The sequence below is a fragment of the Leptidea sinapis genome, chromosome 30 (assembly GCF_905404315.1).
Source record: "Leptidea sinapis chromosome 30, ilLepSina1.1, whole genome shotgun sequence".
Taxonomy (NCBI): domain Eukaryota; kingdom Metazoa; phylum Arthropoda; class Insecta; order Lepidoptera; family Pieridae; genus Leptidea; species Leptidea sinapis.
In genome coordinates, this window is record NC_066294.1 from 3578328 (window position 1) to 3596501 (window position 18174).

Here is an 18174-nt window from a genome sequence, read left to right on the forward strand (position 1 = left end):
GTAAACGTAAATGTTCTTTTTTTGAAATTCATAGAGATATCACGCATCGTGCAATAAGAATGTGGCTGTCTGTTCAAACTCTTTGAGCATGAAGGGATTGAAAACAAAATAGGAGTGTTGTTATGAAATTCAGTACAACATTACAACACTCGTTTGGATGATGTAATGGTTATTTGAACATTGGGTGTTTTAATGTTGGCAATAAGCTAACTGTTTCAGAATCTTTAATAGAGGATTTAAAGCATGGGTGTAGATAATATATATATATATATATATATATATATATAGCCTTTTTTGTTTACAGAAGAGATGACAATCGAATGTTCGGTTCATCCGATGGAATTGATTCCTCTAGCAAGGAGGTTCATTCGAATTTGTGCACCTGGTAATGTTCCTTGAAAAGCGCTATGTGGATAAAGGCCACATGATGAAGGTGACGTAGTGAGAAGGTAGTGTGCGGCGGCATGAGTCAGATTAGCTCTTTGGTTATAATGCCGGAAATTTAGTAGCAACAATATGGCCCCTTTTAAAGCCATGCTATCGCGTGGTCGGACAATGTTAGGAGTAAGATGATTCAATTTATGATTCAGACTGTAATCAAAAATAAACAGAGTTAGTTAATAACTCATTCCCTATTACCGTGATGCATGGAGTTGTGAGTAGAATGATTCTTGGCTTCAAGGTTGAATTAGTGATTTGTTTACATTTTGATTAGGAACCGATGCAAGGTAAACAATCTAGGAATCAATTTACCTCAAGTAACCTCACTTCACAACGATCAAGTGTAAATAATAATAATTATTATTATTATGTTATCACTTTAAAAACATAACAAATTGTTTAGATTTACAAGAGCGACATCTCAAGTCAATTTCCTAATATGCAAATATTGGGGTTGAGCAGGTTATCAACTGTAAAGTAGATCCTGTAGATGAAGCCACAACCTGAGAGTTGAACAAAGCATACACGATTTTATAAGGATACGACACTCGAACGGTTAGCCGGAGGTCGTGGGTTCGAGTCCCGCATCATTCACAAAATTTTTTTGTTCTTCAAATTTTATTTATTATTTTGAGACAAACGGAAAACCCGGGAGTTTTCAACTAGTTCATTGATTGCTATATGTTTGCATAATTGACACAAAACAAGCTCAATGGCGGCCATTTTATTTTCCTAGATAAAAACAATGAATCATTTCAACATTACTTATTAATTTGCCGCCTTATCTAGCTGGTACAAATTAATGTATAAATTGGAAGTTATTGATTTGGCAACAGGCGAAGTTTAAACTTAATTTTAATAATTATTCTGTTACTACTCTTATCTCAAAGAGTCACAATATCTTAGCGAGAATGTGCGACCTTATCATCATTACTATATGGGTGGCATCATGATGACTCCCACCCACTACTTGTGTCGGAATATTGTGCCAGGTACCTGACTAATTAGGACTGATTCTGGAATCTCGATACCGATTCTTCCGATTCAATTTTTGTCCATTTTGATCCATTAATCAAGACTAAGTTGTTCATAGACGATTTTCCCTTTGTCTACTAAGATCCATTGATGGATCTTTTTCTAATATTCGTCACACGATAAGGTAACCAGTGGGAGGTAAAGGTTTACTAGTGGGAGGCTCCTTTACACAGGATGCCCGCTAGATTATGGGTACCACAACGGCGCCTATTTCTGCCGTTAAGCAGTTATGTGTAAACATTACTGTGTTTCGGTCTGAAGGGCGCCGAGCTAGCGAAATTACTGGGCAAATGAGACTTAACAACTTATGTCTCAAGGTGACGAGCGCAATTGTAATCCCGCTCAGAATTTTTGGGTTTTTCAAGAATTGTAACGTCCTGCTCGTCTCGTCCCTTATTTTCATAAAAAAAAAACTATAACTAATCATACGCAACTCATAATGTATTAAATAATTAATTACCGAAGTCCAGCCATAAGCTCTGTTATTTTAAATAAAAATTCATCAATTCTTTATGAAGCAAAATGTAATGTAAAATTTTTATCGATATCTCGGCAATAACTTTCAATCTGTCTGGCCAGATATAAAGATTCCTGAGTTTAGGCACTGATTCCATGGGAAAATTTACTACTGTTTTACCCTAGTGATTACTTCTTAAGTTTCGTGTATTTCTTAATCAAATATGTACTACAACTAAGGCATTTTTAAAACGGCTATGGGAATATTTATGACCCTAAATAAATTTTGGCGCGACTTACAACACAGTGTGCCTTTACGAACGAAAGATATTAAATAAATTAAGCTGCAAATAATATATAAAATAATCGTGTGAATATTATATAACAATGTCTGTCTCGTGATGACAAATTCCCAGAGCTCATTCTCATGAATTTAAAAAGACTTCCCAAAACAGCCAACATAAATTATACTTGCTCGGTGTGTTTTTGTTGGGTGGATTACATAGTATGGAAGTGATTCCTTGTTCTGTGTTGTGATAGCGGGGTCAGCCGCTACAGATAACACGTCCGAACTTAATTGATAGCAATCAATCATTCCTTTCATAGTTGAGTATTGATGTGATAATATTTATTACTTACCTACGTAAACGGATTTAAATTAAGAACATTTTACTTACAAAAAAATACGTTTTTGCTAACGATGGAAGCCACACGACTGAGAATAAGTTTAAATATATACAAAATGGACTAAGAAGAATTAATAGAATTATATTAGATAAGAAATTTTGCGGAGTAAATTCTAGTTTATTCTCAATCCAGCGTTTGGGGAGTCAACAGCTCCTAAAAATACCTCGCGTAGAAGCGAAACACGTGTTTCATTCACAAAAATGGATTTATTTGAGAAAATATTGACTTTTATTGAGGTTATATATTTATTCTCATAAAGAATTATTATATTTTACTAAGTTATATTTAAACGTACAAAAAACAATATAATTTTTAATTTATCTACATTTTACAGATTTCAGTCATCATTTTATGAATTTTAGATTTAGATAAAGAGCCTCCCGCCAGGTCAAGAGTACCAGAGGATAGCATTTTGTACGAAAGGGACTGAGGCGAAAGAAGGAAAAAGCCAGGCAAGAGTATCGGGACTGTGGCCAATGGAGAATCTCTGAACCGAATCTCGTCTATACAGTCCACGAAACAGGAACCCTATTTCCAAAATCGAAATTCGAAGTTTAAGTTGACGAATTGTACATTTTCCTATTATGAAAGTGTTTCGGATCCGAAGTTCGCGATAAGCCATTTTGTTTTTCGTTTACCTTATTCCAAATTCACTTGACATTTACATTTTCAATTTGTGACATAAATAAGACCGTAACTACTACTTCACTTCTTATTGTTATGGTTCCGAAAAGAAATCCGTCCGCACTATTCGGATCCGAAGAACTTTGGTAATAGGATTTAATTCGAAATTCGTCATTCTTTCGTTTCGTTCCGAAATTTCGGCCATCGATTTTGGTAATAGAGCTCCAGGCGTCATTGTAGGAAAAAAAAATGAAATGTCGCATTTATTGTAATAGATTAAAATGCACCTTAACAAGACATGACTTAGCGGTTCGTTTCTGTCGTTGCGCACGGGAGATTACACATTGATATAATTTAGATAATACACAGAGACACAGAACATGTCTGTGTTATGAATGCTGTGATCGATAGTTCAATATCCTGCAACTTGTTCGATAACAATCGCTTATCTGCACCGCCGATAACACCTGAAGACCGCGTCATACCTCGCCGGATAAGACGCATTCTTCTAAAAACAATGGGTCTGCAGAAAAATTTATAAAAAACTTAATTTTAATTCACTGCAACGCGTTGGAGCAAGGATGGAACCTTGTCGCAATAAAGTCTGCGTGACGTCAGCGATCCGTAGGATAGCGCTAAAAGGTAGATCAATACCGAATGAAGTTCTTTATCTTATATCTATAAACGAGCAATTCTTGTAATCCAACGATTTTCATGAAATTTAGTATATATCGGTGGCGATAAATCGATCTATACTAGGTTTCAATTTAAAAAATGTAGTTTTATCCGTGTTTTAATGAGAAACTGCTACAATAACATTAGAATATAAAGGTAAATTTCGCCGCTATAGACAAGACTATAATAGCTCACATTGGGTTATCCGGAAAGCAGAAGAACCAGATGTCCCATTAGTTTTTATTTTGTTCAAGTTTTTTACATTTATAAAAATCCGAGGAAGGCTCGTTCGTCCGGATATTGTGGTAACCGTAACAAATACGTAGTAAGCGATAACCGGTTCGGATATCCTTAATTTTATTCCATGCCTTGTCTGGACCTGATGTTATTGATACATGGGCTCACCCCATCTCATTACGCGATAATTTCTTACGTTAAGAATAATTTTTGACATTTACGGGGTTATTACAAAAACAGATTAAACACGGCTTAGACACGTGTTTTATTAAACAGTCACCTAACTATAACAACGTCAGTGCCCTAACAATAACGACGACTAAAATGGAGTTTATCTTTTTAACCGACTTCCAAAAAGGAGAAGGTTCACAATTCGTCGGTATGTTTTTTTTATGTTTGTTACCTCAAAACTTTCGACTGGGTGAACCGATTTTGATAATTCTTTTTTTAATTGAAAGCTGGTGCTTCCCGTGTGGTCCCATTGTTTTGGTCTATATCTGACATCCATGAGAAAACCATAAAAGTCTTAAATATTCTATACATACGTATAGCAAAGTGGATGATAAATTTACGAATAACTCAATATCGTGCAAACCGATGACTCTTTTTTACTGTAAAGCATATACTTCAAAGATAGTTTGGTGAGAGTTTGGTTAGGTTCTGATTAAGGAATCCATGACAAAGTAACGGAATTCTTCAATTCTTAGGAGCAAATTAACGATACTCGGCCGAATCTTTTTTATACTATCCGGATATTAAAGTCATCTATCATAACATAGTTATGGTCAAGTAATTGTCGTAGTCGAATATGATGATCAATGGGACGCCTTAACGACTTACAGTAAGGCTGCGATCTGTGGCAGAATTTCTAACAATCTGTAAGAGTTTTTATCGCAACATGCAGGTAGGATATTAGTGAACTTAAATATCTATACCGAGAATCTTGTCTGCATATGGGAACCGGTCACTCCACAAGAAACGCCGGATGTTGCCTTTTATTTGTAATTCTGGCATAACAACTTGCGTGGCACTAATCAATATAAATTGCGCTAACAAAACATAAATATCAAATATGGTTGGTTGCGCTCGCGCATCTTAGAGTTTAAAATTAACAAGTAGGTACCACAAACGTGAAAAACTTTGCAATGCATGACATATTTAATAAGACAACATGTCCAGAATATACTTACTCAAACTTATTATTGCCTGCCGTGGAAAAGTTACTTTGGCTTAAGACTAACTTTAACCCGCGACTTTGTTTCGTTAAAAGTATTTTTAAATAATACGTAGGTTAAGGAGCTATTTAAAATGCCAAGATCTCACTTTTTTATGAAAATAAGGGATGAGACGCCGCTCAGGATTCTTCTTCGATTGATTCTTTCTCAAAAAACCCAAAAATTCAGAGTGGCACTACAATAATTGCGCTCGTATCCGTGAGTCATAAGATGTCAAGTCTCATTTGCCCAGTAATTTCACTAGCTACAGCGCCTTTCAGACCGAAACACAATAATGTTTACAACTTACTGCTGCACGGCAGAAATAGGCGCCGTTGTGGTACCCATAATCTAGCCGGCATCCTGTGCAAAGGAGCCTCCCACTGGTATACTAATGTTATTTTAAGTACTTCTTTCTGCGTACACTATATTTTAAGTATTGTTTTCTTCTTGGAGAAGTAGATATTGATTTTCACCAGAACCAGATCTCAATAGGGCAACATATAGTTGCCCGTGCGAAAAACACTCTTGAGCCCAAATATATTCGTACGTGCTTAAATGTTTCGCCTTATGGGCCTTATAAATTCTTACCGCAAACGATACCTTCACCGTAAATTGAAGTCTTTTAAAGTTAAAAGGCAAATCCGTTGGTATCATAGGGATGCGAGGTATCAGCACTGATTGCCCTACTGCTGGGCCAGTCAACACTGTAACGCCAATCACGTTATTGCAAAGGAATTTTACGTGTTAAGGTTTCTAATAATAATGAAGTTTAAATAAATAATTAAAATATTGTTTATTTATCCCAACGGATACTTAGCAGTATGCATACCTACTTTGCATCCTTGAATATAAAAAAATGCATGGTTACGCCTAAGCTCCTGTGTTATAATCTCGTTAATCTATATCAAATTACGTTACTCAAAGAACATACAACATTAATCCAAATAGAGACACAGTGACACAGCACACCGGCTTATAATATGTTTATTATATTCCATTCGAGGTCAACTAGCACTCTTGGAATCTCACTCTACCGCCATTAGACAAAATATGTTGAAATCTGCGCGGAAATGGACTTCAATCGCATATATCGCCACATATATAATGTAATATCGAAACCAGAAACTATAAAAATAGTTCGGAAGTCAGGCGTGTTTATATTAACAGGTTTTCACCTTCCGCGAACTGATAAAACAATAATTAATCGCTAGAAAATTATTTGATACAGTCCAGACGGAAGGATAATGCTGTTGAAATTAAACAACATTGCAAATGGTGAGTACTGTTCTGTTAGGACTGACGTAAGCATCTGTAATGTTAGATAAGTACGAATATATACAAAATACACTTTATAGCCGTAATTATGTTTTATGATTAGCCCTTATCTGTTGCCAAGCTCATCCCTTTTGCACATTGCGAAGCAGCGGTAGATTCAATTAGAAGAATAATTTTTTTGACATTCATAAGTGTCATTTCCGTGACCTACATGAATAAAGTGATTAAGATTTGATTTTATTTAAGTAGCATGATACTTGTAAAACATACCGTTAGCTAGAGCTAGTAAAATTACGAGATTCAGCACCTGTAGTTCTATTCTCGTTTTGTTACGAGCGACCTTAGGCCAGTTCTGATTTTTGATGAAGTTACATTATTGGAATATGTGCATTCCGCCAAATTTTGGCCATTGGTTGAGTTAACAACTTAAATCATCATACAATAGAACATAGATAACTGCTTTAATAGTAGTAGAAATATTTTAGATTAGTTAAGACAATATCGGTAACTTTGGGCAAGCTTCTCGTTAAAACTTCGTTGTCGTGCGGCTCTGATTAAATTAACGTTATGGAAATGATAAAAGAACACGAATCTAGAGCAAAACGTGGATAGGATCGGAACTTATGTCAACGATTTTGAAATTACGAGAATAGCACGCCTGGTGCCTCAAGCTGACGGACGCAATCGTAGAAGAGCTCAGCAATTCTGGTTCAAGAATCCTTAGCGGTACATTGATCTTACTTAGCTCGAAGTAAGAATGAATATTATAATCTGGTGTGTGTATCTCGCACAGATCAAAAACATCGGCAAGATGAAAGATCACAAACAAAAATAGGTAGTTTAAAATGAAATAACAAGAGTATCTCATAAACAACAAAACATGTTGTAGCGTCAGTTCAAATGCGGATGCCAAAATCACAGCAGCTAAGTAAATAATGGTGGCATCGTGCCAATCATTGTGATGACTTCAGCTTAGGGTCGACATACTCCCTCCTCAGCCTCGCGTCATTGCTGAGGGTCGCGATTTCTCTGAAGATTCAACTTTCTGACAATAGTTCGCCATCTGTGTCTGTCTTTGGCTACAAGAAGTCCGGTATCCAGAGATGTGTGGATTTGGTCAGACCTTCTTATGGGGCTGCGACCTATGGGGCGTCGTCCGTCTACCTTCCCAATAACCACCAGTTGTTCGAGGTTATGGCCATAATTTCTGGCGATATGTCCAAAGAACTCTAAGATTCTACGAAGGCACATGGATGAGAGTCAGGTTTTTACATCTAGAGTGTGAAGTAGTAGTGGCGACCACGTACCGGAAGTGTTGGTAGGCCTCCAAGATGGACCGACGATCTGGTCAAATGTCAATGATTGTTACGGTAAGGACGACTGTAGCTTTGACTAAAAATCGTGAGTGTGTGCCAGCTTTATTTATATCATTTAACGATACCACGTCAAGATTCGTTCGATATTAAGCATTTGGTGTCAACGTGTAGTGGTTGTTGATGATTGAAGTCCATTCACATTGTATCAAATAGACATTCATTAAATTGTTTGTACATAAGTAGATGACAATATGTTCTTTATAAACAGTTATTATCAATGAAATCATTACAAACAGGTGTTATAGAAATAATTTTTGTGCCCATGTAAAAAAATATTGTGGGCGTTTACTTATGACCCGCTCCATTGAAAATTAATCTATTGTTCTCATGAATAAACTTTATACAGTTGAAGATATATATTGCGATACACGCGGTCGTTAACCCAAAATATAATCATATTTTTTTGATGAACTGAACAAAGGACACCTAATGAACATTGTAATCATCCGTCTTTTAATATTGATAGCGATTAAAGAGGTTCACAACCTGAGTAGGCCGTTAAAGAAGGATTTTAAAACATTTTGTGCAGTTCTCGTTGAACTCTGCGGTGTCAATGTCATGTCATGGCGGACTTTTTTGTAGTGTTACGAAGTAATGTTACACTTCCACGATATGGCTATAATTGAAGATAATGCAATACCTTGGTGTAGCCACGATTGAAGGCCATAATTTGTCAATGCCAACCAAAATGGCTGTAGGCAACAGCCATTAAAAAGCACGCTGTCTTTTTTCGAATATACCAAAAAAATAACCGCGGTGAGCAATGGGTTTGAAGCCACACTTCAGTCTTCTGCTTGTTAAGTTGCAGCATGAACGAACGCATGTGTCGGTATATATCGAGTGTTTGAATAACAAGGCGATTGAGTTCCTGGAATTATTATTATGTAACTGGTGGCACATAGAAATTAAGGTATGGAAACTGATTCTTAACATCAAATCAAAGGAAAATTGATCATATAAAATAAATGAAAACTCCTTAGATATAATACAAAAACGCCGCAGCTTCAACCTCCATCTTTAAAAATTACAAAATGAGTTACACGTGTTTTACTACCCAGTTCATTAACCATTGCCATATCTAGGTAAACTCTTTAAGCGACAAAAGCATTTAGAAGCATTATTGCATATTGTGTCGACTATCAACAGACACGCGTGAGTCTCACTTGAAGGTAGGTCAAGGCCGGCAACGTATCTCTTAGCATATACATGCTTTTACAACAGGATCCCAGAAAATGTTCAAAACAAAAGTATTACGTTATTCAAAAGAATTGTTAAAAAACGTTTGTTTGCTAAAGGTTACTATAACATAAATGACTTTCTTAATGATACCACAGATTGGGAATGGAGCGACCGCCCTCGGGCTATTAAATAATAAGTTTAATTGTACAATGTTACTTTAATTGTAAAACATATTTTGATGAAAAAAAAAAGCCCGCTGAGTTTGTTGCGCCCATTCTTCTGAGGCCTGAGGCATTCATTTTGGAATGGGTGGTAGTTTTTTGACTTTCAATAAGTTATTTCACATCCTATTTTGAATAAAAATATTTGAATTGGAACTATATATCCCGTGAGCCTCCCGTTGGCAATGCACCGATTTACAAACAGGAGCTGAAAAGTGAATTACTCACTCCACGTAGTTTCCATTTTGTAAACAGTTCTTTATTCTGAAGGCAGTCATGGTGCCACCTTTTCCTGCCGTGAAGCAGAAATGTGTAAGTATTTTTGCGTTTCGGTTTCACAGGCGCCGTAGCTAGTAACAGTATTGGGCTAATGAGACAACTAATTGACTCAAAGTGACGAGCACAGTTGCGATACCGCTCAGAATTTTAGGTTAAATCAAGAATCCTGAGTTGTGTATTTTAAAGGGCAGGGCGTGTCCCTCACCATAAGGTGAACCATCTTGCTTGTATCGTCAATATTTCTCTTAAAATATTTAAATTTCTAGAAACAGTACGCAATCAAAAGACCCCCACAAAAGAAATAAATTGGATAAATACCGGTAGCTAGCTCAAATGACATAACAAACGGCAACAGACTGTTAATGGCATGGCTTAAATGATTCGTGCGTCACGAGGGGACACCAAGAGTAGGACTTTCCGCTTTGAAGTGAGTCATTAGTCAATACGCTAGATAGCTTCACTAATAGGGTGGCCTGTGCGATAAACGCATAGACTGGAAGATCATTCTAGAATTCCACTAATAAACATCTTAATCGTCAAATTCATACTGGAGGTAAGATCGACTTTTCAGAGAGGTTTCTACGTATCTGAAATGGTCCTCTGTAACTATTTTTCCACAACCCTAGCAGAAGAAATATTAGGCATTCGTTCTGTATTAATCACCATAATTATACACAATAATAATAATTAGTTATCACCAATTTTTAATATCTATTATCGCTAATAAACTCAACTCTGAACTTACTATCTTAAGTCTATATTTCCGATTGGCATGAAATTATTATAAACAAATTACGACGGGGCAAAATAATGCCGTTAAGAATGCAGTATTGATTCATCAGTGAATCATGGGTGAATCAACCAATCACTTATCAGTAGGTACCGTATTTATGGTAAGCTCATAATTAGACGAATGTCAATAAAAGATCTGGGTGTGACATTTGACAGTCACACAAGAGTCATTTTGAGACTAACGGTTCGTATTAAGGAATGCGCGCGATTTCCACAGCGTCAATTTAATACAACTGCTTTACAGTACCCTTGTGCGTAGTAAGCTTGTAGCGAGCTCTTGTGTATGGAATCGCTGTGAAGTAGGCTATTCCCTTATGCTGGAGAAAGTACAAAAAGCATTTTTGCGTTTGCTATATAAGCAGAAACTGCGTAACTACCCGTACTTTTACCCGACGGCGTATCTCATCGGTTGCCTCGGATACAACACTCTAGAAACCAGTTGGGCTCTCGACCAAACAACTACCTCACTTAAAGTTAGCCGGGGTTTAATAGATGCCCCTGATGTTCTTAATGAGCTGAAATAACCGTCTTCTGGCGGTACCCGTGTATCTCACGGTAGCACGCACTGCGGCGCCCGTGCCGCGAGTCTTGAAATTTTTTAATCGCCTCGTAAAAGCCCGCCCCGATTGTGATCTATTTAATCTAACAGACTTGAGGTGTTGGTGCAGTTGCTGCTCCAGCTTTAGAGTCCTCGCATAATAGTGTCTAGCAAAAGCAATGTACTTGATTAATGTAATTGGTCTTGTATCCGTTTAAAAAAAATGGGGCATTCACCATCGTTGAAGATATTTAAATATGAGGAACATGCCGATAGGAATTTGTCTTAATTTTAAAATGATCTGAGATGCTAGTATATATGCTTAAAAGCCTCAACATTGATTGGATTAGCCTTCTGGAAACGTTGGCCGTATAGTGGCGGAGTAGTAAAATAGTTCGCCGCGTCAATATCAACCGTGACCTCACGAGCTTTCTACGAGCGCGGTCACGAAAGGTCACGGCGAGCTCGATACACATCGATCACTCCAAAATTTAGACTTTTCTCGTACTGAATGAAATCACACCAAAATAATTCGACTTTGAATGCACAAAGGTCCCATTTGTTTAACTGCAATTCAACTCTACCTCGACTCAAAGCTCTCTCGCAAGCTGGTAAAACTCCCACGACCAAGGTTGCGTAAAATAACTCATGTAATAACGGGTCATGACCCTTTTAACATGCACCTGTTTAATATAGGTGCCACTGATAGTCCACTGTGCAGAACCTGCATGGAAGCGGAAGAGATGGCCACACACATCATTCTAGTGTAGGAGTGTGGCCAATAATGAAACAGAAACATTCAAACTGAAAAACTTTATACTATACAAATTTTAAAATAACAATCAGGAAGAATGGACGCAAGAAACTTAATGGTATAGAAGAATGGAGCAAATATATCACAGAGATCAGTTTTTTGGTATCCCAGAAACCTAGAAAGGAAACGGGACAATACAGGAGATGGTCAGATGAACTAAGGACACTAGCAGGCAAGACATGGTCTAGGATAGGTAAGGAATAGAAAAGAGTGGAAGATGTTGGAAGAGACCTTTGTCAATAGACAAACAGATAGTGATAGATACTTAGTTAAGGATACTTAATTAAGGATAGTATGTAAATATGTATATATGTAAATCCTACTATCTGAATATAGGCTTATATTATTATTATTAAACACGATAAATGTGTTTTGTATATTTTCTGGTTCCTGTGATGGGACTAAAAATCCTTTTATTGTTGTGCCACAGTTACCAATAACTGATTGGGGGTAAGTAAGTAATGGAAGGTTACAATTAACAATTCTATTTTACAGGATGTTTGGAAGAGAGATGGGACCAATTTAAACACCACCATCTTCAATGGTTGCTAGGCAGACACTAAAACTAGTGAGTTGATAACAAGAAAAGCCAATTTGGACATATGGCATACAACTATGGGGCAACTATAGCAGCCAGTTCTACAAATGTTTCAATACTACAAAGAGTACACCATGGATCCTAAAAACAACAGTGTGTCATGAAATACTGGACATATTAATAATAGTTAAGGAGGAAATTGCTTCCTATAGTGATGATAATAAAGAGATTCTTAGAAACTTTAGGGGCAACTTACAATACCTGAAATAGTTTGTTGTTTAAAAGAGATGTACCATCTTTGACCAGGATAAATGGATGACTGAATAACATGAATATAAGGGCTGTACACCAGTTGTCTCCTACACTATCGCCCATTACCCATATGGATGATTACAAGATAATATCATAAAAAAAACTTAATATTTATACTTCCTCAATATAATGCTTCCGACCTTGCAATTCGAGTTATCTTATTGTCTGTTTAGTTTTTGTTTATTTTTTATTTAAATTATGTGTTAATTGGTAATGCTTAGATATATTAATTAACTAATTAGTAGCAGATTTAGGCAAAACAAAAAGCACATGTTGATTTGCTTTGGACAGCCAAATTTGTGTTTTCCTTGAGGGTTCCTGTCTAGGACTTGCCTCGGTACATGTTTGGGATCCCTCTGGAAAGTGTGGTCTATCCAGCTCAAATTGCGGCGTTTTATCTGTTGGTCGATTGGGATTTCATGACAGTGTTGCCAAAGATGATCCTTGGAAATTTTGTCGGGCCAGGGGATACTGAGGATATTGCAAAGGCATCGGTTAACGTAAACATGAAGCTGATGAAAGATGGACTTGGTGACCTTCCATGTCTCACACCCATACGTCAATACGGTCTTCACATAGGGCCGACACGCAGCTCTCGAGGTAAGAAAATTTGTGGATGTGTTCCACCTCTGTGCCAATGAGCAACGGGCCTGAGCTTGTTGCCCCACACCTCATTTCTTGAGTCAAGAGGAAAAAGAAGAGGAAAGAAGGCACCCTTGTAAAACCGCATGTACCGCTATTTCATCTGATACAAGCCCATTATGAGCCACTTTACAAGAATAGTTTTTGTATAGGGCTTTACTGATATTTATTATTTTCTCGGGGACGCCAATTTCTTGTACGCAAGACCAGACACCGGTCCACAAATGTAAGGGTTATTTCTCTTTGCCATTCTGATGCCTGTTCTAGTATAATACGTAAAGTATTGATATAGTCAGTACACTGTCAATTAATATTATTTTTTTATGGAAGAGGAGGACAAACGAGCGTACGGGTCGCCTGATAGGTCGTGTTAAGTGATCACCGCCGCCCACATTCACTTGCAACACCAGAGGAATCACAGGAGCGTTACCGGCCTTAAAGAAAGGTGTAAGCGCTTTTTATGAAGCTACCCATGTCGTATCGTCCCTTTGAGCCCAGCGACGCAACCCAAGTTCGATACGCCTGTTTTTTGCAGTCAGATGCTGCTTTAACTGACACATCGAACCAGGGCTGTGATCTGCCACCGATCGGTACTACAGAGCTTGGTAATACAAAAAAGGAATGTATCCTATCCCAATCTGCTGACTTGTAGTGCCAAACGCGGCGGTTCGCTGGTGGTCTGCGACGTTGGCGTCGCAGATTAGGGCGGAAACCTGCTTGCTCACTACAGGTGATAACCGATGACGGTGGAAAGCCTATCCCTGATAACTTTACATGGCATCTTGGAGGATATTGATAGTAAAGTGATGCCTCTCCAGTTGTTGCATTGGCTGAGGTCTCCCTTTTTTGGAATGGTGATAAGAAGACCTTTAGTCCAATCATCTGGTATTTCTTTGTCTCGCCAGATGCATGAACTTAAACTTGATCTATAGGATTTCTCAATGACAGGATCAAGTCACCTTAAATATCAACCATTCATGAGCATGACACATAGACCAGACATCACTTTCCTTAACCATATTTAACTAATAAGAGGCATATGTTTTTATGAAGCTTAAATTATGTATTACCAATCAATTGTCTCTTACGCTGCTTGCTATGGCCTATCATATTAAACAGTTATGATTATGATAGTACAGTTGAAATTACTGTGTGAATTTGACACATCTTGTAATATCTACTTATTATATCAGACAAAAAACCTTTAAGAACTAATGAATAAAGCAGATGTGATCTAAATTGAGACTGGACCACCATAGCCCCTACCCAGACCAATTTAAGCAATCAAGATGATTCTGTGACCATCAATTGGCATGCAGGCTGTTAATGGACATCAATCAATTTTAATTGATCATGTCAATTTGTTCTTAATACCTTGAGAAACATATTTCATTGTTGCCAAGGAAATATATTAAAATTTTATAATTCTAATAAATATTAAAATGTGTGTACTTAATAGACATGGGTTATGATGCTTTAATATAACACGTTTTTAACCGACTTCAAAAAAGGAGGAGGTTCTCAATTTGCTGGTATGCTTTTATTTATGTTTGTTACAAAGCTTTCGACTGGGTGAACAGATTTTGATGATTCTTTATTTATTTGAAAGCTGGTAATTTGGATCTGACAATGGCATCCATGAGAAAACCATAAAAGTCTTAAATTTGCTATACATATATGTGGATGATAATATTGCCCCAACCAATTTGGATGATTCTTTTTTTATTGGAAAGGATATACTTCAAAGGTAGTTTGGTGAGAGTTTGGTTAAGTTCTGGTTACGGAATCCATGACAAAGTAAAGGAACTCTTGATATCTTGATAGGATATTAGGATATTTAACTCATCTACCATAACATAGTTATAGTCAAGAAATTGTCGTAGTCGAATATGATGATGGGACTCCTTAACGACCTACAGTAAGGGTGTGATCCGTGGCAGAATTTCTGTCTGTAATGAAATTGCAAAGCACTTACATTCATTGCTGCATTGAAAAAATTAGTATATCTACACATACTTAGACAAATTGTAAGTTTGTGTACTTCATATTCACTAAAAATCAAAGAGGAAAAAAAATTTTAACAAAAAAATAACCGACTTCAAATACACTATTCCAAAACAATAGATATAATATGCACTAAAAAGTATAAAAATAATTGCGTATTATTATACAATCTAATTAATTAATCTAATTCTAGTTATAATTATTGTAATTTCTAGAGCCCATTACAAATATCAAGCATATTATGATATAGCTCTGTTGTTGTCTCCATAGAAATGAATGCTGCTGAATAAATGGTAAACAGAAGTTATAATAAATGTTAAAAGTCTTTAATTGTCATCTGTCACCATATTTGAGTCTTCTAAAGAGCCAGGCACTACTAGGTATGTATGGGGCATTAATCCAAGAATTCTATATAAGTATGCCATCTCATGTCTAGCAATTCTTTGAATATAATATTAATTACAAAGAAAATAAACATTATTTATCTATCCCACTGTTTGATGTGTTTTACAGTGTTGCTGTTGCCCATTCCAATGAGTTCACATTAATAATTGTAAAAAAAAAACCACCAGTTATCATATTATCTACTCTCTTACTTGAAAATTTTAACCAAAAACTTAAAAAATAATAATATTCCACACACTGTTTGTTAATGTATGGCACACTAACATACAACATTTTTGATAATGTATATTTGTAAAACACATTAATAATACAAATTATATATTTTATTATTTATTTATACATTTTGTAAAGTGGATAAATTTGTTACTCGTAGAGATACAAGAGCCTGGGAAGATAAGCTACGTCTCTTTACGAGCTATGCAGTCCTAACTGAATCCTAAAGACCTATAATAAATAATACACGTTATTGACGTTCTTCTTTGAATCTATACCCACTAATTCAATTCACGTTTCCAACTTTGTAGATCTAAATGAATAAACGAATGATTTCCTCAAAGTAGCACGTCACAAAATATTATTAACTTTTTTTAGTATTACACCTAGAACGTACAAGGTAAACACTCACAAAATTCTTAATCGTATTATCATTCGTTGCAAAATTAAGTTTACAAAGACAAAGATAATATAACAGCTATTTATTGCTATTTCAGAAAATGTTTAAATTATATACACTATGACTTACATATTCGATTAGTTGAACAAGAACGATGGAAAGTAGAAATCTTCCGACGCCAGCCATTTTGTCTCACTAATTTTCTATTTCCAACTTTGTCATATCACTATTATCATCACAGTTATAAAAACATTACAAACATAAAAATAATAGAAAAAATCAATTACTATTACAACTATTAAATAAAATAATTATATTTCACGAACTCACAACGTACTTTCGTGTACTACGAAACATGAATGAAATGACAATGAAAGAAAATATAACTATTGAAGTACTGTCAATTGTGATATATGTTGATTTTTTTTTTGGGGATTTTATGACCTGGTAATTAAGACCTTTAAGTCAAATCTAAATATGTATACTTTTCATTTCACAGTTCACTTATCACTTCGCTTTATTTTATATTGTTAGAATTGTATTCTTAATATATTTATATAATGGCTTATAACTTCTTTTGTCTCTTAAATACGTTGAATCACAGAACATATTTAACAGAGAATAACATAAACAAGTGGCAAATGACATGTTGTATGGCATAGTCATAGACTCGCTACTGGAAAATATTATTGTGTAACGTTATGGGGCAAAATACTATTCACCCATACACTAAGTAACCTAAACCGACCCTAGAATTCACTAAATTAATCATGTGTCTTGCGAGGAAATCAGTCACGGTGGATTACAATATGCCCGTACGCACAATACCTACATGATTTCTGTATGCTTAAGTACCTATGTGCTATATTTAATATATGCCCGTACTTGTATTTGAGCTCTCTCGCGATATAAAAAATTGTGGGATTTAAAGTACTCTAGAAAATTTCGAGTAAAACTTGATAACGTTTTTGCATATTAATCATCAATTAAGTATTTAAGGTTTAAGCTTACTTTTGCCTTTTATTAGTAAGGATTATTGTACTCCAGATTCTATAGGAGTGGATAATTTTGTGTATAAATGATTTCTAATCTATATAATTACACTGACTGAAAACATAAATTGCTTAATAAGGGACCAATCAGGATATGTTCAAAGTAATCTTCAAGTTTTTGTTAATCATTTCATAACGTTTTAGCATCGATGCTAAAACGTTATGAAATGATTAACAAATCTTAGACGCTAGCGCTAAACTATCTTTAAAGACAAGTCAGTTACCAATCAGATCAATAAAAAATGTCCGTGCAAGCCCAGATGTATAATTAATAGTGTATGTTCCTTTTAATATTTTTTTTAAATATTTTTTCGCACACGGTGTAGGTTAGTAGTAAAAATCGACTTTATTTTTCCATTATGTCTTCGGTTGTATAAGAGCCCATTGCTACGAGCTAATACTCACGCAATTATAATTATAATGTGTCTATTTGGCACTGTCAACCACGTCGAGAAAACTATAAGCCTTCTATAAACCAACTATGTCTGTTTTGTTTCTAGTTTTGAATTATATAGAATAAATTAATACAGGCAGTAATGTATGATTTAAAAGATTTATTTTTCATAACATTTTTATAAAAACATTCTTCATTCGCATAACTAATATACGTCATGTTTATCAATACTAAAGTAATAAATAAATAAAATTAAACAGTATCTAGATCGTTTATCGCTTTTCCCCAGTATTGCTCATCACAAAATTTTATTTCACCCATTTGCAATGACATTCTAATCCTATAACTAATTTGCATACGAAAGGTAT

The 18174-nt window shown here is 35.7% G+C and overlaps 1 protein-coding gene across 7 annotated transcripts in view; it reads right to left on the bottom strand.

Annotated features, from left to right (window-relative positions):
* The window catches only part of LOC126973850 (NPC intracellular cholesterol transporter 1), a 103132-nt gene extending 86417 nt beyond the window's left edge, over positions 1-16715 (bottom strand). For all 7 annotated transcript variants that reach the window (XM_050821197.1, XM_050821191.1, XM_050821195.1 and 4 more), the window contains exon 1: positions 16490-16715. In XM_050821197.1, the coding sequence (XP_050677154.1) occupies positions 16490-16546 (57 nt within the window). In that variant the 5' untranslated portion in view covers positions 16547-16715. The remainder of the gene's footprint in view (positions 1-16489) is intronic.
* Positions 16716-18174: the final 1459 nt, after the last annotated feature.